The following is a 27,586-nucleotide window of genomic DNA, read 5'->3' as shown; positions in this document are numbered from 1 at the left end:
CGTCCTGCTGAGTAAAGGGGGGTAGAAATTAGAACAGAACGGTCCGTCCTGCAGAGTAAAGGGGGGTAGAAGATAGAACAGAACGGTCCGTCCTGCAGAGTAAAGGGGGTAGAAGATAGAACAGAACGGTCCGTCCTGCAGAGTAGAGGGGGGTAGAAGATAGAACAGAACGGTCCGTCCTGCTGAGTAGAGGGGGGTAGAAGATAGAACAGAACGGTCCGTCCTGCAGAGTAGAGGGGGGTAGAAATTAGAACAGAACGGTCCGTCCGGCAGAGTAAAGGGGGGTAGAAATTAGAACAGAACGGTCCGTCCTGCAGAGTAAAGGGGGTAGAAGATAGAACAGAACGGTCCTAGTGAATTGGGTGACCTGGCCACTCTCTGTAATCTGATGCACACACATTTGTTACAGATCTGCTTCATCAGTGTCCGCCTTTGCATCCTGAGGGATATTGTTTACATTCTATTGTCTATTGATTGATTTCCAAGTGAATTAGAGTCACAAGATTAACAAAAACTATTTTAAAACCTGCCTGCCTCCCCCTTACCCTAGTGAGATCTATCGTTGTGACAGGACTCGCTGTGAAATCTGTGCAAAGCCTGGCTGTGGCTCTATAGAAACGGCCCTTACCTGGTGGCTAGCTTCCCAGTCCATTCCAGTCCAGCAGCTTCAGGCTTGACCACATGGGGCAGGGTTTCAGATCCCAGCTTATTAAGAGAGGGTGCTGTGTCCTTTCAATTTACCTGACTGGCTTTTCTCCACTCTAGTGTTTCCCTTAAACATTCTTTGTCCCTTTTGGACTTGGAGCAAAAACTAAAAGAAATTAGAATTCTTGTGGAGCAGCATAGGTCTCCTTCTTGGACGGATAAAGATGTATCCAAATCTTCACTGTGCCAATACATGATGCCAGATGAGGAAACGCCATTAGCAGCTCAGGTACTTAATCCATAACCGTTTCTGTGTTTTCTAACTCATATTCCATATTTTATACATCTGTTACTCTCTCGAAATATAGATTTGTGAGTCTTGTATTTCAGCAATTTAAATGAAGTATTATTCATTAGAAAAACTGTAAATATGGTTCATTGTAGCCCTTGTAATATTGAGTATTTAGCAAATTTTTATTGTCGTAGTTAAGTTCCAAACACTGTGATATATATGCTATAAATAGAAAGGAGATTACAAGTTTATCACACTTTGGGAATTTGAGAGACAAGTTCGGTTAGTATGGCTAGCATTGTCATAAGATCAAACAGGACCCAGAGGAAGGTCGTACTGGAGACAAGATCATGAAGAATTTTGTGTATCTAGATAAAAAGATTGCACTTTAGTTTACAGAATTCAATTTTAATGAAACTAGGACTACATTCAAATTTGCTTAAATTTATGGTCTCCTCTTGTTTAATGATTGTGACATGTATGTGTCACACACACCCATACACAGTTACGTAACAACGAAGGAAAAAAGAGGCCATGAAGTTCAGTGAGAACAAGGCAGGAGGGTACATGGGAAGAGTTGGGAGGAAGCAAAAGAAAGGGGATACGAGGTAATTACACTCCCTTAAAACTAAGAAGACAGAAAAGAGTGGTTGAGGCTGGAGAAATGGCCCCCTAGTGAAGAGAGCTTGCCAGTCTTGTAAGACCTGAACTCAGTGTGGGTGGTTCACACATTTGGAACTCCAGCTCTCTCCTGGTCTCCTCAGGCACCGCACTTACATGAGCATGAGCACATGAGAGTACACACACACACACACACACACACACACACACACTCTCACATGACAATGAAAAGGTTTGTTTGGTTTTTTTTGTTGTTGTTGTTGTTGTCTGTTTGTTTTTTTTTTTTTTTTAAGAATAAATAATGGCTATGGGACAACAACCTGAAAGAATCTCTCTCTAGCCATGCAACTGTTAGAACACCAGGCCTGGTGTTATTAACCCACCAGTGTGTCCTGAGCAGGTGTTACAGATGTTAAGAACAATACAAATGTCAAAGGTTTTAGGTTATATAACTCATTTTTAAATTACTGGGTTTTTGACATTATTATTATTTATAGGCTCAACTGAATCCCTTCTCAGCCATTGAAAAAGAGTAGCTCTCATGTACGGCTGAAGAAGCCTGGAATGGATTGTTTTCCAGCAGGGAGGCCCTGTAGACTAGAATGTTCCTTTTCATTGCCTAAGAGTTTTCTCTTCCCCAGGGACTCGGATGATGATCTATTTGTGTGCTGAGAGACACTAGATTCAAGGTTAGGCAAGAAGGAAAAGGGAAAAATGGATAGATGGATGGGAGGAAGGACGGAACCCGGGAAGGAGGGGGACGAGAGAAAAATTATAATCCGTAAACGGAGTCTTAGAGTTGAAAGATTAACCCTGACTTGAAGAAGGAGGGCAAGTGAGACAGGGTTAATGAAAGTGCCAGTCGTGGTGGTGGTGCACTCGGGAGCCTGAGGCAGGGGCTAACAGTCTGGACTCACAGAACAGTGTCCAGACATCAGAAGTCAGCCACGGAACAGAGCAAAACTGATGCGGAGGGATGAGCGAGGGCAGGAGCGTGACACAGGTCGTACTGAATTGAAGCATGACACTTTAGATAAAAGGGACACGCAGAGCCTCACACTAATGTAAAGAAAGCGGGGGTGGGGCGGGGGAAAACCTACACATCCTAAGAAAAGTTCTCAAAGGTGCAAGAAAGACTTTTAGTTTGGAGCGTGTTGGGCTGCACTCTGTGTAGTGAAGGTGTGGGGCACATCCCTGAAACTGTACATGAGTGCAGGCGTGTCTCCTGTGATGCTCTGCACCCGTGCACAAGCATGTGTACATGAGTGCAGGCGTGTCTCCTGTGATGCTCTGCACCCGTGCACAAGCATGTGTACATGAGTGCAGGCGTGTCTCCTGTGATGCTCTGCACCCGTGCACAAGCATGTGTACATGAGTGCAGGCGTGTCTCCTGTGATGCTCTGCACCCGTGCACAAGCATGTGTACATGAGTGCAGGCGTGTCTCCTGTGATGCTCTGCACCCGTGCACAAGCATGTGTACATGAGTGCAGGCGTGTCTCCTGTGATGCTCTGCACCCGTGCACAAGCATGTGTACATGAGTGCAGGCGTGTCTCCTGTGATGCTCTGCACCCGTGCACAAGCATGTGTACATGAGTGCAGGCGTGTCTCCTGTGATGCTCTGCACCCGTGCACAAGCATGTGTACATGAGTGCAGGCGTGTCTCCTTTGATGCTTACACCTTGTTGCCCTCACTGAAGATGGAGCTCCACATTTTGGCTAGACTAGCTGGCCAACAAGTTCTGGGAGCCACTAGCATCTGCTCCTTAATGCTAGTGCTTTAAGCGTGTGTACCCATACCTGGACTTTTACAGGAGCACTGGGGATTTTCACCCGGGTCCAGGTTTGTAGAACATGGCCTCGTACTCACTCACAGAGCCACCACCCCAGCCCTTAATGTCTGTTACTTTGTCTGTGGATGCTAGAAATACCCAAAACAAACAAACAAATTAAGCCTTACAAAGTATATTTCAATTCATTTCTTAAGTACTACTTGCATGTTTACATAAATGTAGCATGAACTCTAATTGGTATTAATAGTAAAAAAAAATGGAGTCAGATATTGGAGGGTTGGGAACTGAAAGATCAGAGAAGCAAAACAGCCAGCCACTAGTTCTAAGCTCTACCAAATCCTTAGACCAAAGGGCAGTCCTGTCTCTAGGAACCCTCAGATGGTCTGCCTAGACTGTTGCCTCAAACTGCCTAGACTGCGTCCATCTCTACGAATCCTTAGACTGCATCTCTCTCTTGTTTCCTCCCTCTTAAAATCCCTCTCTCAGTCCTGTCTCTACCTTCCTGGCGCTGGGAGTAAAGGCATGTGATCTCAAGTGCTGGACTAACCTTTGTGTGAGCTGTGTCTCTTTTAGACAGATTCAATCTAGTGTAGCCCAGGGTAGCCTTGAACTCACAGACATCCGTCTGCCTCTGTCTCCCTAGTGCAGGGATTAAAGATGTGGGCCACTGCTACCTGGCCTCCATGGCCAATTAGTGTGGCTAGCTTTGCTCTCTGATCCTCCAACAAACTTTATTTGTTAGATCATAAACAAAGTGTCACCAGACATAAACCTTCATAATTTTTTTTTTTTTTTTTAATTTGACGGTTTGGGTGTTGGCAAAGCAGAGGCATTCAGATTTCCCAAACCCTTAAGTTTCTAATGTGATTACTTCAGTCATGACTTTGTATTGTTTGAAACTCTAAAGTCTAGAATTCTAATTTTACAGGCCTATGGGCTTTCTCCAAGAGATATTACCACTATTAAACTTCTCAATGAGACAAGGGACATGTTGGAAAGGTATGTAGAGTCCATATAAATGTAGTTGTATTTTCAGTGTAAGTAAGGCTATTTTCTAATGTTTCCTGATTCAGTATACTATTACGTGAAAATTAAAAGTTTAATCTATTCCACTCCTTTATATAGGATTTCCTACCTAAAGTAGAAGGAAGCAGAGTTGTTTATTTTTTTTAAGTAGGTTACAGGTGGCCATTTTCCTGTAAGTCTATAGTGTACTTTGATTATATCCCACCATGCCCTTCTGCCCTGACCCTTATCACCCCCTCTCTGCCCCTGATGTCTACAGTGACTGGATTCATTTGGATTCTTGCCAGCGGATAAGTTTTAAAGATAACATTGTACAAAATGCATGTTAATACAAAAAATTTTAACAGTTGGTGAATAGCTTTATCATGTCAGGGTAAACAATACAACTGATTTTTATGCAGAACTTCGAAAAACTGATAAGTTTAGACGGTTTTTCATTCTGTGAAAACAAGATTGTACCTAGAAATATTAATGAATCTGAATTTGTTTTCTCTGTCCACTGGGAATCTAAAGAGTAATATACTTCTTATTTTATCTAGTCCAGATTTTAGTACAGTTTTGAATACCTGTTTAAACAGAGGCTTCAGTCGGCTTCTAGACAATATGGCAGAATTCTTCCGGCCCACTGAACAGGATCTGCAACAGGGTAACTCCATAAATAGGTAAGATGGTGTAGAAGACAGTATCATATGAACACATGCTCTCATGTGATGATTTGGATATAGTTAAGTTTTTGTAACAGATAAAAAGAAATCTTACAGTTTTCAGCAAATTAAACTCATGTAAACCAATGGTTTCATTGACAGAAATTCCTTCTGAATTCAATAAAACTTACTTTTCCCCCAATACCTTTGCTACTACAGTGAAGTATTTACATGGTGAAACTATCTTTTTAGTAAGTCAAAATCCATTTTTAAAAGTTCTTTAGAATAAAAAGCTGATAATATAGTCATTATTGGCCTTATTAATTCAATGGTTTGGTCATGGTAATAACCAGACATTCTTGTAGATTCTTGTTTGGTGAATTATTTCCATATAGTCATATTTTTATATTCCAATAATTATTTCCAAAAGTGTTCATGGGGTGTTCAGCACTGTACTTTTGAAGACCAAAATTTAGGAGCACCATTGAATTTTCCTATATTTATCTTTAAGACAAACAACTAAAAAACATTAATTGACTCTTAATTTCCTAAGTTAAGCATATTTTATATTTGAAAATATAAAATCATTTTTAATGGTAAAAAATATCAAGTGACAGTAACAGAACTTTATACTTACAAACCCAGGAAAATTAACTAAGAAGGTTAAATTCTTCTTTGAAAAATGTATCTATTAGTATAGTCAAAATAGTTTTGAAACCTCATTAGAGACAGGAAAAGAGTTTTGTTGGTATTAACCCTGTCAAGTGCTAGGAAAGGTAACTGGTCAGATAATGGACTGAAAATTGACAGGAATAAAGACATGTCTGCCTGCTAGGCAGACAGAGAGACCCTGTGTGATGTGGGAGAAAGCCCGTGGTGTGGGAATTCCACACCAATGAGACCAGTGGCATCTGGCAGGTGATACTGCAGACCTTACATTCATACCCTTTCATACCAAAACCCCATGGTTAGACAGGCACTTCAATACCAAGAAAACCTGGGCAGGAACTTCAGTTCCATCTCTAAGAAGCTGGTGACATTGTAATGGCATGAACTGCCATCTAAGCATTGAAAACAACAGGCAGATGTAGAGCACTCAGAACAAAAATATGGTCTTAAATTAAAAACTAATAAAAACATATAAAGATTACTAGAGGAAAATGTCCATGAAGACAGCTGTAGTTGTCATTTTCAGATGAGGAAGTTATGTTTTTGTTTTCTCCTAACATAATTATGGAAATTGCTTCAATGATGTGTATGCTTTTACAATTAAAATGTTCAATGCCTATGATATAATTTCAGAAATTAACTGCTGTGCTAATGTATGTTTTGTTTGTTTTTCAGTCTGTCTAGCGTCAGCCTGCCTTTAGCGAAGATAATTCCCATAGTAAATGGGCAGATCCATTCAGTTTGCAGTGACACACCCTGTCATTTTGTGCAGGTAAGCAAGAAGCTTGGGAATATTGAAATAAGCTGTGTTCGCGCTGTGTTTGTTTCCAGCACAAAAGTGCATTCCCTGCTGTGATAACCTGCTTACAACAGAAGTTGGCAACCATATTCTGAGTGGTAGCGTGCTCACAAGAATAGCGGTGCTTGGCAGCAGACTCATAGCAATGCCATGTCGTCCAGCTCTAGTTAGACTGTTGTGATGGCAAACGTCCTGAGGGTTGGCCAAATCTATGTAGTGTTACGCTTTGCATTAAAAATTCAGTTCTGCACAATTTGAAAGAAGCTGAAAATGTGTGTGCACAGTGCCCACGCTTAAGGACTGAGCTTCCCGCCCTGACCAGTCATTAGCCCATTCTCTACATCTAGGTGGCCCTGCTCTGTGCTCTCTAGTCATGCCTCCCACCCTTAAGAGCTGGCCATTCACACTGCAGGAGAAACAGTAAGGAGGCTGATAGCATGTCACTGAAGTGTGAGCCTCACAGTTTTTCTGCTTCTGCCAGCATCTCTGGTGTGACCTGTAGGCATCCATTTCTACAAATTCACGAGGGATACAATGGAGTCTATATAATACAGCAACCACAGCATTAAGTAATTTGTGCATTACATTTTAGTCAGTTATACATTTAAGCCTGTATAACTAATAATCAAAACAAAACCAAAAAAGTGTTAAGTTTTATTGTCTGCATTTGTAGTCATGACTCTGAATAAGGATTTGTGGGCTTCACCAAACGGCAAATGGGTCCATGGTACTAAAGCTTGAAGCCTGTTGGAGCGTGAGGGACCGACCCAGGCATGGAGCCTGGCCCATGTGCTCCTACTACACGGTTGAGCATGAGGGAACCAGGCATGGAGCCTGGCCCGTGTGCTCCCACGACATGCTCGGCTTCTTACGCTCAGTCCAGCTGCTCAAAGCATGCTTTCAATCAGTGCTTCTTAGGATTTATAGGCATGACTTCAGGAGGTCAGGAAGTTGAGGAGAAAGTTTATTTGATACCTATGGAATTAGAAAACTAGAACCCACCCAAGATCATTTGCAAAATTAAAAAAAAAAATCCCCGAACTTAAGGTACATCTCTACCTTTATGTGTGTGTTCTTGTTGACCCCATGCAGTGTTAAACTGCTTTTGAATTGAGGAGAAAAAAAAAAAAAAAAAAAAAAACAGGAAAATCATTCATATGAAGATCAAGTCAGGTAACTTCACTTCCACAAGCAAATGGTTCCAGAGCAGTGGGAACAGATTTATTTTTGAATAGCATCCCAAGTAAGTCAGGTATAGAAGCACATTGAATGTGTAAAAACATGAATGCTAGTAGGCAGTTCCATATTCACACTCAATCAGTGAATTAGTAACCATCAGCCTTATTTAGTAAGGTGTGTTGAGTTTTGTAGGGTAGATTCCATTTAATGGAAAATATGATTTTTTTGTTTATTTTTGTAAGTAGTTCAGAATGCAATGCGTTCAAACATGTAATTGTCCTCTGTTAGTCTCCAAAGTCCTTGGAATTTCAGGATGTGTCTCTGTGCCTTGTTTGTGTTTTGGTTTTTAGTTGTGGAAAAGCTCTAAGCATAAGACATTTCTGTATTTTTCATTTACACATTAAAATAATATAAGCTCCAGCCAGGTGTAGGGAGGCACATCTATAACCCTAATACTCAGAGGCTGAGACAGGCCTGTCATGGCCTGTCTGGGCTGTGCAGCAAGACCCTATTTCAAAAACCAAACAATACTAAGAATGGAGCCCTGCCTGTATTTCCAGACTGGAGGTCTGTGGACGTATGGGATGCGTTGCTTCCAGAGAGCAGAAGCAACCGCAGCAAAGCAAGCACTGACAGGAAAACATACATTTTTAAAGGGAAACACTCACATAGTCTTCAATATACATTTGAAATTAAATTTAGGAGAGAGCAATGTTGCTTCTTTCTAAATTCAGTGACAAGATGTAATGGAAATTCTAGTAGCTTCCACAGCTGTCATAGGGAATTTTTAAAGAGTCTGGTTTATATTGAATACAGATTCCCTTTTCCCATTTAATACTGATGCCGTTTCAGGCCTGTAGTGTTGTTTAAAGGAAACACGGCATTTCAGATAACTGAAATAGAAGATAATGTCCTCCCACAGCCTTGCATTCACCATCAGGAGGATATTGAAATTTTTGCTATAAACCGGACATGCATGTTTATATAAAATATACATAAACTACGTACTTAAGAATCATTTGCTATAATTCATAGAAATAAACAGTATTTCCTATGCTTTAGTTAAGAAAAACCTCCCTTTCCTTAGTTTCTTCTTCTTAAGTACACAGAGCTTCAGGACAGACTCATAGCTTGTAGAGATGAATTTCACACCACCTTTATGTCTCACGAACTGTACTGTTATCATTTTTGCTAGGATCTTTTGATGATGGAGCAAGTAAAAGACTTTGCTGCTAACGTGTACGAAGCTTTTAGTACCCCCCAACAACTGGAGAAATGACTTTCTTCCTTCAAGAAGAGCTAGAATCCCTCTACACTTAAATCATCTATACCTAGAGTGACGATTTGCAACCAAAATGCCTAATAAAACATATTCTTAAGCAAAGTCTTATTTCATAACGAAGTAGATTCATTTAGCACTTTATTGTATTTTTAATTCATCAGCAGTCTACTTCATCACGTGTATCTAACTGGTGCACAAAATTACAACACCGGGATCATTCATGATCCAAACCAAGCAGATAACTTTATATGTGTGTGTAATGGAATGTGGTGTCCTTTCACACATATAATGAGGGGAAGTCTGTCTTGGAAAGTAGACCTAGGGTGTGTGGACTCTGAAGATAGAATGTTTGACTAATCATGAAGTTTCCTGGACTCTGAAGTCAGACAGAGCAAGCCAGATTCTCTCCAGTCACGTGATTTGTCTCACACACCTTGACAGAGGGCTTATCTTCTAGAAATCAGTGCATTTTAAAACCTCTGATCAACTACTTTTTCCTTTGCTATTTTTTCTTCAATATTTATTTGCAGAATTTTCTAAAGCTTTCTTAGCAACCCTTAGAAAGTTGCATATAGATTTACAGGCTAATGTTATGTTCATGTTGTTTACTCAAATTATTAATTACAGTTTCATTCATTTGTGTATAAGTAATTTTAATGGCTTTGTATTGATTTTGAGCACAACAAATAACTTGTTGCAATAAATTATTTTCATAAAATAGAGTTTTGTTCAGTTAATACTTTTCAGCCATTAATTTATTTTATTTAGTAATTTTTTTGCCATTTTTCTAAGAGAGCATGCTAGTTTTAAGTTTTAACTGATAGTTGGTGCTTTCTTCTAACTTTTTTCTTTTTCAGAAAAAATGTAAATAAAAGTAAATTATTCCTTGTCTCTAGTCAACTGTGGTTCTTCAATTTGGAGGCCATTAAGGCCTAACTGACTGAATCAAGTGTCAGGGATGGGTTAGTGACATTCGGTAATACTGTTTTGAGAACTTAGTTTTATGCCCTCCCACATAATGTAATGTAGCTAAGCAGGAGATGGTGGAAAATGGATCGGGAAGGATTTCGTGTGTAAAGATGACAAAGGGGACACGCTTTTAAACCCTGAAGAGACACCCTGATGCTGCCCTTTCTAATGCAGTAAGAAAGAAGCTGCACTCTGCAACATCAGGAAATGGGAATGTGGAATGGGGCATGCATCTCTTCCGTCAGGGAAACTGAGATTGTACCGCCTTGTCAGAGGAAAATTGTCACCCGGAACCAGCAGTATCTGTAGAGTCAAGACCATTGAAGCGGTGGCAAGGATTAAAAGAAATGAAAAAAAGTAACCTATGAATTTAGAGTTAATTAACATTACATATTTCTAATATGCTCCTGATAGTGTCAGAACAGTTTAGTTAACCTAGAAAATGATTTTAAACGGGCTATTATCAATCCTTAGCCATTTTAACTTAAAATCCAAGCACTTAATTAGCAGATATTTCCATAGTAGCTCATCGTACTTTTTCGGGTGCATCCACTGTGTCCTCAGTAGGATTACTCAGATTCTTTCTTCTCTGTAGCCTTTGTTATACTTCCCATTTCACTTACATTGAACTAATATTGGGGTTTTTCTATTATTTTTATCTTTTTGTTTAAAGGCAACCCTCTGTCATCTAGTCATTCCACACTATTCAAACTTAGCTGTCAAGCAAACTGCAGCTCCCCAGTCATTAACTTATACAATCAAGATAATGAACTATTCCCCTGGCATAGTTCCTTTGTATTAGTCTCCTAGGGATGCTGTAACGATTTGCTGTTAATTGGATTACGTGAAACATCAAATCTCTTTTCTCTCACTTCTGGCGTGAAATCTAACACCAAGGTGTCGGCAAGACTGTGATACCCTGAAGGCTCTAGGGGAAGCCCTCCTGTCCTTTGCTTGTCTCCTTCAGATTGTGGTAGTGCCATCCCTTCCTTTGTAGAAACAGAGCCCTAATTGTGTGCTGTGCCCTTTTCTAAGGATGCTGTCCATCCCCCAGCCAATACGAGCTGCTTTCGAAACTGAATTCCGTTAACAGAGACGTTATGTCTGAGATCACATTTTAGAGGTTCAGGATGGACGCATTGAGCCCATTGCAGCCACACAACTACGCTTCGGTACACACAGCCCATGGGAATGGAAGGGAGTGTGCCACTTCTTTGCTTATCCTAGACATCAATCAGCAGGAAATGAGCCTCACTGAGCTAGTGCATGGCTAAATGGACATGAATTGCTTCTACTTACTTCCCCTTCAAGACACAATCTATTTGTTATTACACGTGTGTAAAAATTTGAAAGGCATTTTCTGGGGAGGGGGGCGGTGGAAATAAGGCTGTCAACTTTTTACCTAGTGGCGTTTTTTCACTTAGCGAAAGGAAAATGAAGTTTTTCCTAATTCAAAGCTGTTTGTGAACTCTGACCCTTTACAGCCATTGTGTTGCCCCTGTATGGCAACTCACAATTCATGTTTTGCTCAGCCCAGTAACCTAGCTTTGTTTGCCTTCAATATTTAGATAGTACGTGTAAATTAAAAGCTACCGAAATTCAAACAAGACAGCTTTGTACCTCTTAGTAACTCTAAGGAAAAGATTAGTTTTGTTTGGAAGGGCAAAAAGTTACCTGATGTAGGTAACTGAAGATCTGACCTTTTTTTTTTTTTTAACTATTCTTGCGATTCTTGTCTTCCATACCACAAATATTTTGAATCCTTATTATAGTATACTTATAGATGCAAATATAGTAAGTTTCACATGTAAGCAAGATACACCATGAATAAATTTGAATTTAGGCTCTCAGACATTTTGTTATATAATCTAGTTACTAACTGTACATCTTATCAGCCCCTCTGAATGCTGAGACATTTTACTATGTACCTTCCTCATAGCTAGTGTGATGGCTGATTGTCACTGTCTACTAGATTGAAATTGCCAAAATGAGTCTTTGGTCATGAACACTATAGTGAGAAGACTCACCCTGGAAGTCGCAGACAGCCTTCAGTAGGCTAGAATCCCACACTGAATAGAAACGATAGAGTGAGTGGAGAACAAGCATTCATCTTTCTCCTTCCTGACAACGTGGCCATCTGTGTGAAAGCCAAAGGAACATTTTAAGTTTTAGTTACTATGCCTAAGAGATCCATGAAACAAAAATACCTCTGATCTGCAAGCCCCTTGCCCAAAGACAGAAATAGTTCCTGAAATGCTGGAAGCTATTGTTTCTGAGAGACCCCTACACAAGTTTGTTTGACTCACCTACACCTGGTGTGTTTGGTCTCGTGGGTGGGAGGTTCGGGGCAGGAAATGCATCAGGATGTACGCTTGCCCCTGATTTAATGTAGGCAGCAGGTGTGCTTCTTCAAGAGTGATTTTATGAGATCAATTTAGTGAATGGTATTTTATTTGTCTCCACTTAAAGGATTTTTTTTTAAACAATCCATTTTCAGACATAACAAAAGATATGGCATTTAGAAATTGTTTTGCTTTTCATTTGTTTGGGATGGTCACTGTATGTAGTCCATGCTGGTCTTGCACATAAGATCCTCCTCCTTGGCCTCCCTAGTGCTGGGAATATAGGTGTGCGTTACATCCGCTCATACTGGACATCTTCTGCGAATGGGCTGTTTAGTCGGTCTTTCCTTAAACTCGTGTCAGAATCTCTATTATTTTGCCTCCTCATTCTACACGAACATTGCGGTGGTTTGCATGAGAATGGCCCCACGGAGGCTGGTGTGTTTGAATACTTGATCCCACTTGTTGGAACTTTGGCAAGGACAGAATGGGCCAACTTGTTGGAGGAGCCATGTATGCCAGAAGCCTGTACCACCTTTCCAGTGTCTCCGTGCCTCCTGCTTGTGGATCAGCATGTGAGCTCTCCAGCCACCCACCTCCATGTCCCTGCTCTGCGTCACATACTAACCCTCCACAGCCACAAGCCCAATTAAACTCCCGTAAGTTGCCTTGGTCACAGTGTTTTGTCACAGCAGTAGAAAAGTAATACAAAGATCTAAGGAGCTGTCTGTGGTTTGGATGAGGAAAATCCTCTATAGAATGAGGTAACTTGGTCTTCAGTTGGTGACACTATTTCCTAGAGGAAGTGTATCCCAGAGGGATTTGATAGTACAGAACCATGGTTCTTAACCCGTGGGGTCACAACACCCTTAAAACTATTGACATTATGATTCAAAACCGTAGCAAAATTACAGCTGTGAAGCAGCAACAAAAATAATTTCATGGTTGGGGGGGGTCACCACACATGAAGGAAATTAGAGTCACAGCATTAGGAAGGGTGAGAACCACTAGTGTAGAGCCAGCCTCACCATACCGAGTTCACTCTGCCTCGTCCTTCTGATGGAGGATGTCATTTCCGATTGCCATGCCTACCGGGGGCTGCACCTCTGTACCGTGACAGCCTCTTAACCCTCTGTCACTGTAAGCCAAAATAGATTCTGTATATTGCTGGGGTCATGGTGTTTCACCGCAGCAAAAGAAACCAATAACACCTTCCCAATTTTCAGCTATGTTTGCCTCATGAGGTGAAGCCCTCCTTAAAACATAACCCAGCCCTTCAGTCTCCTCCTGCCTCCAAACTTGGAGGGTATATATATATATATATATATTAAAATATTGATATATTTTTAATATTAAAGTTAAATGTCTACAGAAGACAGAAGTTTTATAAAAAAATAGAGGAAAGCTTTTATAAAGAAAAGGTAATTACTGGCCAGGAATGTTACACAGAGAAACCTTGTCTTGAAAAACTAAAAAAAAAAAAAAAAAAAACAAAAACAAAAAGGATCATTATTGAATTTATTGGAAACATACATCCAATGAAATTTATTACATACTGCCCTCATTTCATATGAGGGTTTGATAATAATGAGTGGGGGAGATCAAGCATCCTGGATGGTTTCAACAACAGGAAGTTATCCTTCCCACGCTCCAGGAGGCCAGAAGTCCTAGATCAGGGTGTTGGGAGATTTGGTTCCTTCTGCACTCTTCTTGGCTTACAAATGGTTGCCTTCTTGCCATCACTTTGCATGGCTTTCCGCTGTGTCCCTGCATCATAGGATACCAAATCCTATTGCATTAGGGATAGCCTTATGGTTCCGTTTAGTCTTAACCGTCTCTTTAATTGTTCTGTTTCCAAATACAGCCACAGTGAGGTGTTAGGGCTTCAGTATTAAGACTAGAACTTGGGAGAGACTTCAGCCCATGGCATCATCAGTTTCTAAGATCTCTAGAACGGATTGCCACCTGGGATTCAACGGTGAAATGAATTCAGCCAAGAGGAGCTTTTGTAGGAAAGCAATGAAATGTTCAGATAATAACCCGGGCAATTTAGGACGAGAGGGAGAGGAGGCTGTATCACCTAATGACTTGCTTCTTCTTATCATTTTTACCCTGATTTCGTTAATGTTCCTATTAAAAAACCTGCCATTTCCTGGGGTTAGAGGTACCTGTGGCATACGTCTCTCAGCTGCAACTTAAGTCACATTAGTTAGTGCGAGAGTCCATCCCCATTTACAGGGCATCTGATGAGAGCTCAGCTGTGGCAACTCCACTATGATCCCGCTTGGCTTTGAAGAAGTCCAGGTCAGTGGCATCCCGTGACCCAGTAGTGCTACCTGTAATTGGAAACACAGACAATGCAAATGTGCCCAAGTACATCACTGTGACATGCACTTTCTAAGGTCCATTTTTACCTTCAGCATCACAGGCTGATTTACATCTTACTTGTGTTCCCACGTTACCCTCAGGAAGCAAACAAACATGTAAAGATTAGGAAGGGAGAATGGAGTGCCAGAGTCGGGAAAATGCTTGAAGAGATGATGAGAGAGATAGGAAATAATTAGGAGCAGTTTGCCCTGTTAAGGCCTGCTCAGTTCTTACACAGTTTGAATAAATGCTCCCTTCTCCTGGCCAGCCCTTACTGTCAGATTCTCCAGTGACCTCCACTGGTCGGTAGCATATGAATTCAACCAATGATGCCTAGGATTGTTTTACAGTCTTGATTTTGTTTAAGGGAATTCACATAAGTAGTTCCATGCATACCCAAGGGTTATTTGAACCATATAGTATTTTATCACACGGATCAATACAAAACAAAACCCCTAAATGTTAATTAGTGCCATGCAAGACAAGGTTAAGAAGGATAACCGCTCCCATATCCAGGCTGAGACTATGCTTTAACTTTGGATCTGAAGTCAACCTCCAGTGTCGGAAATAAAATGTGGAAAGGGGAACCACGTGACACTTTACTCCAAAGAGGTTCTCAGCTCCTTAAGGGCCCCAAGACAAATCACAGTTATGACAGAAGAGTCATAGCATCTTCCTTTGACTCAGATGTGTTCTTGGTGAGGTGTCTTGGGGGAAGCAATTAGAGTTCTATGAAAAACTCATTTTCAGTGTATGGCGGGAACTTGAACACCACAGAGAGACTCTGAAGAATGACGCCTATTTTACATTATACATGGGAGGCAGTTTATAAGTTCAATTTCAAAAAACCGTGGCTGTCACTGATGCACTGTCCCCAGCATGTTTCAGTCAGCAATCTAAAGGGACAGTCAAGGTAAAATTCTTACCTCTGTTTCCCCCAGGCTACCTACGGGTTGTTGGAGAAATAGCTTTCCTGAGATAGGCCACTTAAGAAAAATAGCATACACTATTTTTCTCTCAGGTTTAGATGTGTACCTGTTTAGAAAAAAACAAACAAAACAGCACAGTTAAGTTATACCCCCATGTTTCTCCTTATTTACAGATCACGCCTGGAATTGTTTCATAGATATTTGACAATCTCACCCCTGGTAACATTAAAAGGCCTATCCTCCCACGCACCCCCACCTCATGGTATAAAAAGTCCAACATTTAAAAAAAAAAAAAAAAAGTTTTTGCTCTGTTTTGTGGCAGGGCCTTTTATGTATTTATTTTTGATTTTTCAAGACTTGTAGCTCTGGCTGCCCTGGAACTCACTCTGTAGACCAGGCTGACCTTGAACATAGAAGTCCTCCTGCCTCTATCTCTCAAGTGCTGAAATTAAAGGTGTGTGCCACCACCGCCCAGAGAGACGGGTTCTTAATCTATGCTAAGACTAGCCTTGAACTCACCACAATCCTCTAGCCTTAGCCTCGCCAGTATTGGCATTACAGGCATGCCGCCACACCTGGTTAAAAGGAAGTTCTGGGGAGAGGGTTTCATGAGCCCTGATCCCTCTCCACACGGCTTACAAGGAGGGAGATTAGAGTGTAGAGATGCTCAGGGCAGCCGCATGGCTTCCCACCTGCTGACTCCAACTCACAGGTTATGTGTATGTATAGTGTGCTTACTACTAGGGAGGCTACAGAAAGCCAAACACACCTCTAACTTTTATGTGGCTTAGGCTAGAAAAGACAGACAACTACAGAAATGACACAGTGCAAGTTTTGGAATAAAGGGTCTCTTAGGGTTTCTATTGCTGCGAAGATACATCATGACCATGGCCACTCTTATAAAGGAAACCATTGGGGCTGGCCTACAAGTTCAGAGGTTTAGTCCATTATCACCATGGCTACACACGGTGGCGCGCAGCAGCCATGGTGCTGGAGAAAGGGGCTGAGAGTTCTAGATCTTGATCTGCAGACAGCAGACCTGTGGTACTAGGCTTAGCTTGAGCAAAGGAGACCTCAAAGGCCACACCCACAGACAGCAACACACATCCTCCAACAAGGCCATGCTTACTCCAACAAGGTCACACCCCGGGGGCATGTTCTTTCCACCAACCACAAAGGGACTTTTTATTGTTTTTAAAGATTGGGACCTCGGACAGCTTCCTTAACGAGAGACCCACATTTAACCCAAGTCACAGCAGAAATGATAATCACTCCCGACAAAGATACATTCATGGGCTCACCCAATTTCTCAACACAGTATTTATAGAAATCTGTAAACAGTCCTCAGCGTCTGTGTTAGTGCTCAGGCGTCTGTACTGGCCTGTCCTTGGGGTTCTGACAGGATACGCCCTCAGCTGCAGCCACTAAGAGCACCACCTGTGCACATTCACTGTGTTCCCTTTTAAAAGGGCCCTGCCCACCTCCCCCACCCTCTCCCCCACCCGTTCTTTCTTTCTCCTTCTCTGCTTGTCTCCCCCCCCCACACACACACACACACACCTCTCTTCTGCTCCTGTCTCCAGAGAGGCTGGTCTCCCTGTCTCCTCCCCCCTTTTCCTATTGCCTTCCCCTTAAATAAATAAACCTTCACATGAGGTCTGCTTCGTGGCATCATTTTCTGTCACGCTGCTCACATACACCACAGTTGTAAGGCTGGAGATCCAGCATCGGAACACAGTTCCTGACTTCACGTGCCCACATTCCAGTGTAATAAACCAGAATGACCACATGAATGTATGTAAAGTACTGACTAAACATAAGGACACGGGCATGGGAGTCCCAGGCTATGTCTAGGTTAGGGTTTCTATTGCTGTGTCAAAACGCCGTGACCGAAAAGCAGGCTAGCAAGGAAAGGGTTTTCCTGGCTTACACTTCCATATGGCTGTTCATCACTGAAGGAAGTCAGGACGGGACCTCAAACAGGGTGGGATCCTGGAAGCAGGAGCTAATGCCATGGAAAGACACTGCTTGTTGGCTTGCTCAGCCTGCTTTCTTATAGAACCCAAGGCCACCCGCCCAGGGATGGCCCCACCCACCATGGGCAGGGCCCTCCCTCATTGCTCACTGATTAAGAAAACGCTGGATCTCATGGAGGCATTTCCTCAGCTGAGGCTCCTTGCTCTCTGATGACTCTAGCTTGTGTCAAGTTGACACCCAACACCAACCAGTACAATCCTAGCAAGCAGGCAGATCTCTGCCAGGTCCAGGCTAGCCAGAGACTATACAGAGGAACAAAATCATGCAGAAAGACAAGGCCTACTAGTGTTAGAAAAGTAGGCCTCGGTGCAACATTGAGCAGAATAGGCAGGGGCCATGAAAGCCAAAGAACAGGAAGGAAGCTCTGTGCACGCATGCGGGAAAGCCTTCCAGGCTGAGAAACAAGCTCAAAGCCACAGAGCACAAGTGTTCTTGCCTTGCAGCTAAAGCAGCAAGGGGTAAGGGGAGAGGGAGAGGCAGGCAGAGCAGACAGAGCAATGGTTTCAGCAGGCCAAGGAGACCTCTGTGAGCCCTTACTTCTCCCCGGAGACTAGAAGCCTTGAAAGAATTTGGAGATGGAAATACTCTAAGCCGGGCATGACATCAGCCTGGGTTACATCATGAAATGCTGACTAAATAAATAAACCATAAATCAATAGTTTTCTCTGATTGCTTTCTAGAGACTATATTTAAAAGGACCGGGGAAAAGGGCTTGGAGATGGTTCAGTTGGGAAACTGCTTGCCTCACAAGTGTGAGGACTTGAGTTTCAATCCCCAGAACCCACATCAAAATCTGAACACAGTGTTACACATGATCTCAACAGTGCCAAGATGAATACCTGGCAACGCACGTGTCAGCTCACCAGATCTATGGGGTGAAGTTTCAAGCCAGCTGGCTCAAGCAAAAAAAAGTGTCTGAGGACTGGTACCCAAGGTTACCCTCTGACGGACTTGTGCATGCTGCGCATACGTGTGACATTGTACCCACAAAGACCATGCACATGCCCTAACCACCCCCCAACAAAAGGCGTGATGGTAGAAAGCAAAGGACAGGGCTGGAAATGGGACGTGGAAACAGGAAACTGTGCTACATACGTGCCTGGAGGGTTTGGGATGTGAGAAAGAAAACATTAGCTTAAACCCACATGTATGCTAATTTGACGTGACCATGGGTCTAGTCACACTTAGTGGTCCAGGGGCAGCCTCAGAAGGTACAGCTGGATTGGACCAATGGCGATCTTCTGCCAAATCCGTACAAGGGAGGGAGGGAAGGGAACTCAGGAGTTAGAGTGCATAGCATGAATTAACTGACTGGCAGGGCAGGCCACTTGACACCCCTAAACACTTTCCCATTCGCTCATCCTGCTAGCTCCTGCCTCTATGATTTTTAACTACTCCCAGAAATAATATTTGCCTCTTTCTGACTGAGTCCTTTCACTTAACACAAACTCCTGAAAGTCCCCATCCGAGCTGTAGCATTTCCTTCCTTTCCAGAGCCGGATAATATACATACACCATAGTGTGTATGCACACTCCTATAGCTTAATCGTTCATAAGTAGATCCCATTACTCTCACGTTAGTTTCTGGGAATAGAGCTCGTCTGGTATCATTCTTTTGCATAGATACTCAGAGGTAGATTGCGGGGTAGTGGAGTCATTCTATATTTAATGTTTAGGAACTGGCATTGCCCATCACAGAAGTGCTGGTTTTGCATTCTCATAACACTGCAGTATAGGAGTTCCAATCTCTCCAAGATCATCAGCTGTGCTTTTAAAACTAGCAGCTATTCTAAATGGGGTGGTAGTGGTGCATGCCTTTCATCCCAGCACTCGAGAGGCAGAAGCAGACAGATCTTTGAGTTCCAGGCCAGCCTGGTCTATAGAGTGAGTTCCAGGCTAGACAGGACCACACAGAGAAACCCTGTCTCAGAAAAACAAAACCAAAAAAATAGCTATTAAGGATGTGAGATGATTTCTGGTTGCAGTTTCATTTACATTCGACCCGAAGTTCCTAAATGGGACATTAAGTATCATCTTTGATGCTGGTCCATCATTGTACAAATCCTGTACCACAGCTAGTGTTTCTGTAGGGGCAGTTGGTACATCTTAATCTATTTTTCAGAGTGCTGCTTTGGCTAACTTTAACTTACTATGTGCTTTGCCTTTGGGAATTTCTTGCTTGCTAATTTGATGGGATTTCATACTGGGAAAACTAGGGATTTACTAGTGACTAAACACTAGTCTGCTTTACATTAAAGAACACTCAGTGTTCTGGCCTAAATATCTTCCGATTTTACTAGACACTGCCCACTACTAGGGGGTATCTAGGTATTATTTCAGCAGAATTTGATAAACGCTATGTTCAACGACACTAATTCTTATCCCTTCTGTTTGTGTTCGAGTCAAGTTGGAATATGTGTTACAGATAGCAGCAGCTCAGTCTCTCCTTTTAACCTGCTCTCTCTCTCTCTGTGTCTCTCTCTCCCTCCCTCTGTGTGTGTGTGTGTGTATGTATGTATGTACTGAGCTGTATACACAGCTGATATTAAATGCTTTCCTCTACTCAAACAGTACCTGCTAATCAGGAGAACTCACCACACATCTGGAGTGGTAGTGTCATTCTGAGACCTCCAAGGGTGTGTTTCGTAAATAGCCTCCCCATTGACTTTGAGCCACGTTCCCATCTGCCTTAATCGCTCCTCAAAAATTACAGGGATGATGCCATCTAGTGTGGGACCAATATTCATTAGAAGATTTCCTCCGCATGCGACCGTTTCCACAAGTTGCTAAAAGAAAAATTAGAACAAATACAGTTTGAAATAGAAGAAAATAATTCATCTCCCATGTGTCAATCCATATGTGTGTGCATATATATATACATATATACATATATATATATGTGTGTGTGTGTGTGTGTATGTGTGTGTATGTGTATATATATATATATATATATATATATATATATATATATATGATGAATAATCACTTCATTTAAAAAAAATCAGAGGATAATACCCTCAGTTTGTGGCACACTATCCCAATCAATCATAATAGAAAAGAAATCTTCGTAACCTCCTCATCACTAAGGACATCCCAGAGTCACAGCCCCTATGCCATATTTGACTATACCTTCACCAATTCTTCAATTGTAAGATAATCACGGATTCCAGCATCCCTCCTGTAGCCCCAAGAGAACTGATCTATTGTCATGCAGTTTTCCCATTTGTGGGGCAAAAGATGTCCAGGGTTATACCGGTCGCTGCAGGTATAGTAGCCACCATGCTTGCAGATGGAGCCAGCCCCCCAACGGTCATTGGTGACTACTGTGTCCCGAACGGGGCTGAAAGGGAAAGCAGAGTTTCTCTTCAAGGAAAAAGCACTCTTGGAACAAAAGGACATGCCACTACAAACAGAACCTCTCCAAATCCACTCCCTACAAATGACCATACGAAATCAGAAAGCCTGTGTTTCTGGTGACGTTCCCGTTTCTAGGCCTGAAGCATATTCCTCGGCCTTGTCTGAAGAATGAATTCTTTCGAGTTGTTACAGCACAGGTAACTGGCATATAACCGGAGCCCAGCGATGAGTGTGTGTGACACTGGACAGCACCTGAGGTTCCCATTCTCATGTTGTGAATGGTACACTAAGCTGAATTAATACTGAAGACAAGCCCCCCCCCTCCCGCCCAAGTCTAAATAGCCTTATAATCCTTCCTAGCCTTTCTCTTATAATTTGTGCCTACTATTGGAAAATCTCTGAGACACTGATTGTTCACATCATGTGAAATATACTCCCCAAATGTCTTATGTCTGCTGGATCAAGCACAGGGGATAGGACTCCATTTACAGTGGCAGTTTTGACTCACAAATTGAGGTGGTCCCAATCATTCCTTGATTACAAAACCAGTTTGGTTGTATTTGATTTGTTTACTCCTGATTAATTTTACTGGATCCTGACTAAGCTAATAAGCATTGTCTATAATGATTTCTTCCTCCCACACCACCAATGAGCACACAAACCACAGAAACAGAAAGGCCTATATATACTTGAGGAGTGTTGAGACAAGTAGAGATGCGTGATTGTACATACAGACCTTTCATTATACAGCCAGGCTAAGAACCCTGTGCTGTTCCAATAGTGATCTGGTGCTCCGCCATCTCCGTCTGACCACAGAACGTCCGGCTGGTACTTGTTCACTAACTCGTAGAGTTCAGGCAACGTCTTAGAAATGGGGAATTGCCGCTTCTGGAACGAACTGGATTTGTCCTCCAAGAAGAGTGGGTGGAACCATTCAAAAAGGGAATAGTACAGTCCAAAGCGCAAGTCAGTGTTGTTCCTGATGGCCGCCTCAAGCTCCTTGACAACGTCTCTCTTGGGCCCCTCATCAACTGCATTCCAGTTCCAGGAATAGTGTGACCCCCACAAGGTAAAACCTGGAAAACGACAATGGAGGCATCATCGCCTTGATGAAAATCATTGTTACTATTATCACCTTGACCTTGATAGGTTTCAAGCCATGAAACAATTCAAATAGAACACACAACGCAAGGCTTCTCCAAATCACCGGTCCTTGGCAGACTTTTCAGTCTGTCTTGTATTCATTTAAGCAAACAGATGAGAATGTAAATAATGTAAGATGGCAGTTTCCAGATGCATTGTAGGAGCTGTACACGCCATCTCCAGTTACAGATCTGAGGTTCTTGGGGAACAGCATGGTGTCATGGTGTCTGCAGTGGTTTTGGCTACACCCTCCAGCCAATTGTCAGCACAGCATGTAATGCAAAATAGATAACCAATAATAGTGGATGGTCTCTAAGAGGCACATTCCACAACATCACACTGAGCCATTATCTCCACTGTTTGGAGTGGAGCCCTAACATGAATCTTCTGCAGGATGTGTGTGCATCTTCTGGACCGATGGGTAAACCGTTGCTTGGATAGATTGCACTACAGCGTGATTCTCAGAATACCAGTGAAGACAGGAAGCAAAGCTCTGGTGCTTGATAATTTAAAGATTTAAAGATACACGATTCCCAGGAATTCTGTGCTTTTTACCTCCCTCATCTTACTCTAGAGCCATAAACTTGGTTATAGTTTTTTAAAGTACCCTAAAACAACTACTCTACTCATGAAAAAGGCTATGAAAAAAATAACACACAGTGTTACACTTTGGAACAATTCACATTTCAACAGGAATTGGCATTTTATATCAAATGTTAGAAGAGGTATATTAACTGAAGAAATAGTAGAAAATCCTCAGAAATTTTTACTCATGCCTTAGGCCCTTAAAAACTTCATTACTGTTTTATTTAAAACTACTTTTTTGTTTTTCTTTTGTTTGTTTGTTTTGCTTTTGTTTTTCAAGACAGGGTTTCTCTATACAACAACTTTGGCTATCCTGGAACCAACTCTGTAAACCAGGCTGACCTCGAACTCACAGAGCTTCGCCTGCTTCTGCCTCCCATGGATAGGCACTCACAAGACACCGTTGCCATTCACTTCACTATTATGTTAGGACATGCCTGGGAAATTTCTCCATCTTTAAATTTGTTGTAAGAAGGTCCTCAAATAGTTTGCCCTTTCTCTAGGATGTCTGCGGGGAGCTTGAAGGCAGTGTCAACATTTAAGGTCTGCCTCCGAACTTTCAGTCCAACAGGCAGTACAAAGACCACATGGTTCTTCATCCAGGTACATCACCAGAGCACACAATGACCCTCCTCCTAGCTGAAGTGGGCAGTACATTTTCTGTTAGCAGTGTTTGGCAGCTCAGGTCCTAGAACCCAAACACATCCTGTCTGCACCCTGCCCTCAGAGTCTAAAGCAGTGGTTCTCATGACCCCTTTGGGGAGTAGAATGACCCTTTCACAGGGGTCGCTTAAGACCATCAGAAAACACAGATAGTTAATTCCATTGCGATTCGTAACAGTAGCAAAGTTACAGTTATGAAGTAGCAATGAAAATAATTTTATGGTTGGGGGTTACCACAACATGAAGAACAGCATTGAGGAGCTTGAGAACCACTGCTCTAAAGGTATTTGGGCCTTCTTTTCAATGAACTTACTTTGTGTCCCATAGTTTGGGAAAGTTCCTAGACAGAAGGAAAACAACATATTCCCATCAGGAGGAAATTGTGCAACTACCGGACTGTGGCCAAAGGGGAAACGATTTGAGGTAACTGCAGGATTTTGGTTTCGGTTCATCTCGCCTGCCTCCTTCCCACTGCTGTGGAACATAACAAGGTGACTTCTCAAGATAAAGAAGATGATGCAAAATAAACTGCTTTGTGCGTTAACATGCGCCTGGGGTGACGTCAGCCAGTGCTTCTCTTGTCTTAGGGACACTGAGTGGTTGTAGCAGAACTGACTGATTCACAGCTCTTATGTCACCTTATATTCTTTTGATATTTCTGGCCACTATGATAAGTCTCCCTTTTCCCTTGGGGTCTCTTTCTTTCGCTACCAGCCAACTTACCCACTACTTGCAATATAAATGTTAGCCTCACGTACGGCCAACGGTGTGAGGAGTCTCGACTAAGGCAGTACAAACCTCATGATGGTTTTGCAGGATGCATTATAGAAAACCAGCAGTGGTAGGGCGTGCCTTTAATCCCAACACTTGAGGCAGAGGAAAGTGGATCTGTGAGTTTGAGGCCGGCCTGGTCTACAGAGTGAGTTCCAGGATAGCCAGAGGTACACGCAAAAAAAAAAAAAAAAAAAAAAAAAAAAAAACCCTGTCTCAAAACAAAACAAAGCAAAACCAAAAGAACAGGAAAAGGAAGCGTGGCTCTAGTTGTAGACTTTGGCTGCACGAAATCTCCTCAAACAACACTAAATAAGCCCAGTTATTCATTTAAATGGTTAGATGTGCACGTACATTAAAACTGTGCCCATCTTTGCTCTCATTCTGTGGTACTAGCTGGCTGGGTCCATAATGCTTTTCAGCTGAAGCGGGATGCTGGGACCCTTAAACTTTAAGCAACTGTCAATATCAACCTGCGGCTATTCTGAGAGAAGCCGGTTTCTTAGGATTACTCTGCTTTAATGTCTCCGCCTTACATCCCTGAACATTTGTCAGCATATATTGTATGTGCCCTGCTTACCTTCGTGATGTTTGGAAGTCAAGACAACGTATTTGGCACCCGAGGCCTGGAGGATATCTGCCCACTGGTTGGCATTAAAGTACTTGGCTGTAAATAGCACTCCAAAATCTTCATATTTAAAACCAGGGGGGTAATTATTGTTCATGAAGTCCACAAAGTTGGGTCTCTTTTCCTTTTGCCAATACCACCTGTGGAAGGAAAAGAAAAAGCACACATATGACACAAATAGAAATGCTTGAAGTAATTGCCCACACACACGCATGAACGCACGTGCAGATTATTGCCAGATTCTCTGTCGTCTCTCTATCAGTGTGAGACTTTGCTCTAAGGGCAGCTTATGCAAACCAATACTGTCTCCTTGTTCTCCATCTTGTCCCCTCTGATATCTCCACTTAAGTCCTAACATAATCCTTACTTTCGCAAATGAGTTCCCTATGGAACCCACATAGCTGAGATTTCAAAGCAGGCCTAAAACATAACGCACACCAGAAAACATTTTAGACAGATGGGGGAAACACGAGCAAACAAACAATCAGCATTGCCTCCCCTGAGTGGGAGGACAGCTTGGTGTGGCTGAGGCTACACTGACAGACCTCACAGACAGCAAGCAGCATGTCTGGTCCTGACCCAAAGCCACATGCTTACTTCATGCCATCCATCACAGCGACCCATGCCGCTAGTGGATCACAGAGATTCATCATACTTCACACCATTGATCACAGAGACCCATGCCTGCTAGTGGATCACAGAGATTCTGGGATTTCACTTTGTTGTTTTTAAAGACAGGGTTTCTCCGTGTAGCCTTGGCTGTCCTGGAGTTCACTGTGTAGACCAGGCTGGCCTCAAACTCAGGGATCTGCCTGCTTCTGCCCCCCCCCCCCAACAGCTGGGACTAAAGTCCTGCGCCACCTGGTGGTTGTAGAAATTATTAACGAAGAGAGAAACTGGCTTTCAGGTAGGGAAGAAGTTTATAACACCTGTCTGAGAACATCATGTGACTTTGAAGGTAAGGTGAGATCATGTGCCTGAATTATTAACCCTTTATTTGCCTTGTTTTTTTTTTTTTTTTTTTTTTTTTTTTTTTGCTGCTTTAGCACGGAAGGATCTTAATTTCATATTTCATACCTGATCCATGGAGGAGCCAAGAAGCACTCGTTTGTAAAAGATTGTATTTATTTTACTTTATTTACTTATTTTATAAGATGTGCATGTGTGGGAGGAGTTCAGAAGCATGGGATTTCCCCTGGGACCAGAGTTTCAGGTGCTTGTGAGCCTCCCAATGTAGGTGCTAAGGCGCCAAACTCGGGTCCTCTGTAAGAGCAGTATGTGCCTTTAACCGCTGAGCAACCTCTCCATCCCCTTTGAAGCACTATTTTATTATTATATTGTTATTAAATCCTGGGACTCTCATTCCCCTGTGCACACAGGCATTGCCAATGAGATACACCCTACAGCCAGACTCCCTACCGTGTGCCCAGGAACTCAGGGAAGCACACATATTCAGTGTTGATGCAGACGAGAGACCCGGTCCAGAAACGGTGTATTCAGCACCTGAAGTGCAAACGGGCTGGCGACTGACTGTCATTGCTTGGGAGACACAAAGCCCAGTGTGTGTGTGTGTGTTGGGCAAGGGTGTGCACTTACCAGAACCATTCACTACCGAAACTGGGCACGGAGAACACTCCCCAGTGGATGAAGATGCCGAATTTGGCCCGGTCGAACCAGGAGGGCAGCGGGCGGCGGTCCAGAGACTCCCACGTGGGGTCGTAGTGCGGGGGGCTCGTGGCCCCGCATTGTGACAGGAGCAGCGGCAGCTGCAGTAGCAGCAGGAGCGCCGGGCGCATGCGCACCATCCAGGGGACCTCTGGGCACCGCATGGCACCAAGATGGACAGCCCCAGACTTTCTCTACCAGCTCCCGAGCTGGCCAAGCCGGCCTTCCGTCTTCTGCCAAGTGTGCTCCGCCGCTGTCACCTGACCCAGGCCGGATTGGTCAGATGACCTACTGCTGAGTTCCCCGGAGAGTTGGGCGTGGCTGGGCGTGGCCTAAGGACCCCAAGGAGGTTGTGCCACGCAGGTGTGCAGCCACATTTTACCAGCCCTGGTTCTGTTTCCCAGGCAGACCCGATCTGCTCAGCCAAGACTCCGGGTTTGTCTGCTGTGACACAAAATCCCGAGAGTGATCTCTGACCGAGGCCTCTGACCTCCCTCCCCAGGGACTCTTCCAGAAACCTCTCAAGAGGTCAGCACGACCGCCTGGTCCTGCTGCCTGTGTGTGTCAGAGCTGTGTGTCCCACCGTGGGAGTGGACCCCGAGACAGAGCTGCCCCTCCCGGTCCAGAACTTTTGAAGCAGCCCCTAGGGCTCCGAATCTGCCTCTGCCAATCTCGAAAGTGCAGATGAAATCCCAAATTTTGAGTTCAGTCAGTCTGGATTGGTGGGGTCCAAGAATTGGCATTTCTACTCAGGCTCTTGGTGTTCCTGGTTTTGCTGGTTGGTGGAATAAACTTTTCTGAGAAACTGCATTAGGAAATAAGGCCTTCTGAGTAGAATGAGTGGTTAAGAAATTTGCATACAAGGAGAGGCTGGGGACCTGATTGGTTTGCTGAGTGCTTGTCTAGCATGCCATAAGTCCTGGGTTCTAATCCTTACACCTAATGAAGCTGGAGCAATAGTAACCACAGCGGTATAGAAGGGGAGAGAGGAGGGTCAGAGTTCAATGTCTTTGACTCCATAGACCCTGTCTCAAAAATGAGGAACGAGACCAGGCAGTACTCGCCCGTGCCTTTAATTCCTGCACTCAACAGAGGCAAGCGGATCTCTGTGAGTTCAAGGCCAGCCTGGTCTACAGAGTGAGTTCCAGGACAGCCTGGTCTACAGAGTGAGTTCCAGGACA

At 43.1% G+C, this 27,586-nt stretch overlaps 2 protein-coding genes across 2 annotated transcripts in view; one reads left to right on the top strand and one right to left on the bottom strand.

The window, feature by feature from the left end:
• Positions 1-9,051, top strand: part of Pex3 (peroxisomal biogenesis factor 3) — a 28,606-nt gene extending 19,555 nt beyond the window's left edge. The window contains exons 8-12 of the mRNA XM_051206165.1: positions 766-934; positions 4,279-4,349; positions 4,916-5,038; positions 6,365-6,461; positions 8,863-9,051. Of these exons, the coding sequence (XP_051062122.1) occupies positions 766-934; positions 4,279-4,349; positions 4,916-5,038; positions 6,365-6,461; positions 8,863-8,946 (544 nt within the window). The 3' untranslated portion in view covers positions 8,947-9,051. The remainder of the gene's footprint in view (positions 1-765; positions 935-4,278; positions 4,350-4,915; positions 5,039-6,364; positions 6,462-8,862) is intronic.
• A 4,713-nt stretch (positions 9,052-13,764) lies between these two features.
• On the bottom strand, positions 13,765-26,593 carry Fuca2 (alpha-L-fucosidase 2). Its single transcript, XM_051206177.1, has 7 exons — positions 26,337-26,593; positions 24,693-24,880; positions 21,687-22,026; positions 20,723-20,933; positions 20,189-20,379; positions 15,554-15,662; positions 13,765-14,596 (listed from the first exon to the last, which is right to left on the bottom strand). Exons 1-7 carry the CDS (start codon positions 26,567-26,569, stop codon positions 14,456-14,458), a joined length of 1,413 nt encoding a protein of 470 aa, XP_051062134.1. The 5' UTR covers positions 26,570-26,593; the 3' UTR covers positions 13,765-14,455.
• Between the last annotated feature and the right edge of the window lie 993 nt (positions 26,594-27,586).

Source organism: Phodopus roborovskii, unplaced genomic scaffold (assembly GCF_943737965.1).
Source record: "Phodopus roborovskii unplaced genomic scaffold, PHOROB, whole genome shotgun sequence".
NCBI classification, from domain to species: Eukaryota; Metazoa; Chordata; class Mammalia; order Rodentia; family Cricetidae; genus Phodopus; species Phodopus roborovskii.
The sequence above is the reverse complement of the archived record's forward strand: the minus strand, read 5'-3'. Positions and strand labels throughout refer to the sequence as shown.

What these genes read in the sequence shown, in the direction of transcription:
- Fuca2 (XM_051206177.1), bottom strand. Translation starts at nt 26,569, where the DNA reads ATGCGGTGCCCAGAGGTCCCCTGGATGGTGCGCATGCGCCCGGCGCTC. An exon ending in TTCGGTAGTGAATGGTTCTG is followed by an intron (nt 24,881 to 26,336) that starts GTAAGTGCACAC and finishes TTCCTTCCACAG; the next exon opens with GTGGTATTGGCAAAAGGAAA. An exon ending in GCCTGGCTGTATAATGAAAG is followed by an intron (nt 20,934 to 21,686) that starts GTCTGTATGTAC and finishes TTTCCCTTTCAG; the next exon opens with CCCCGTTCGGGACACAGTAG.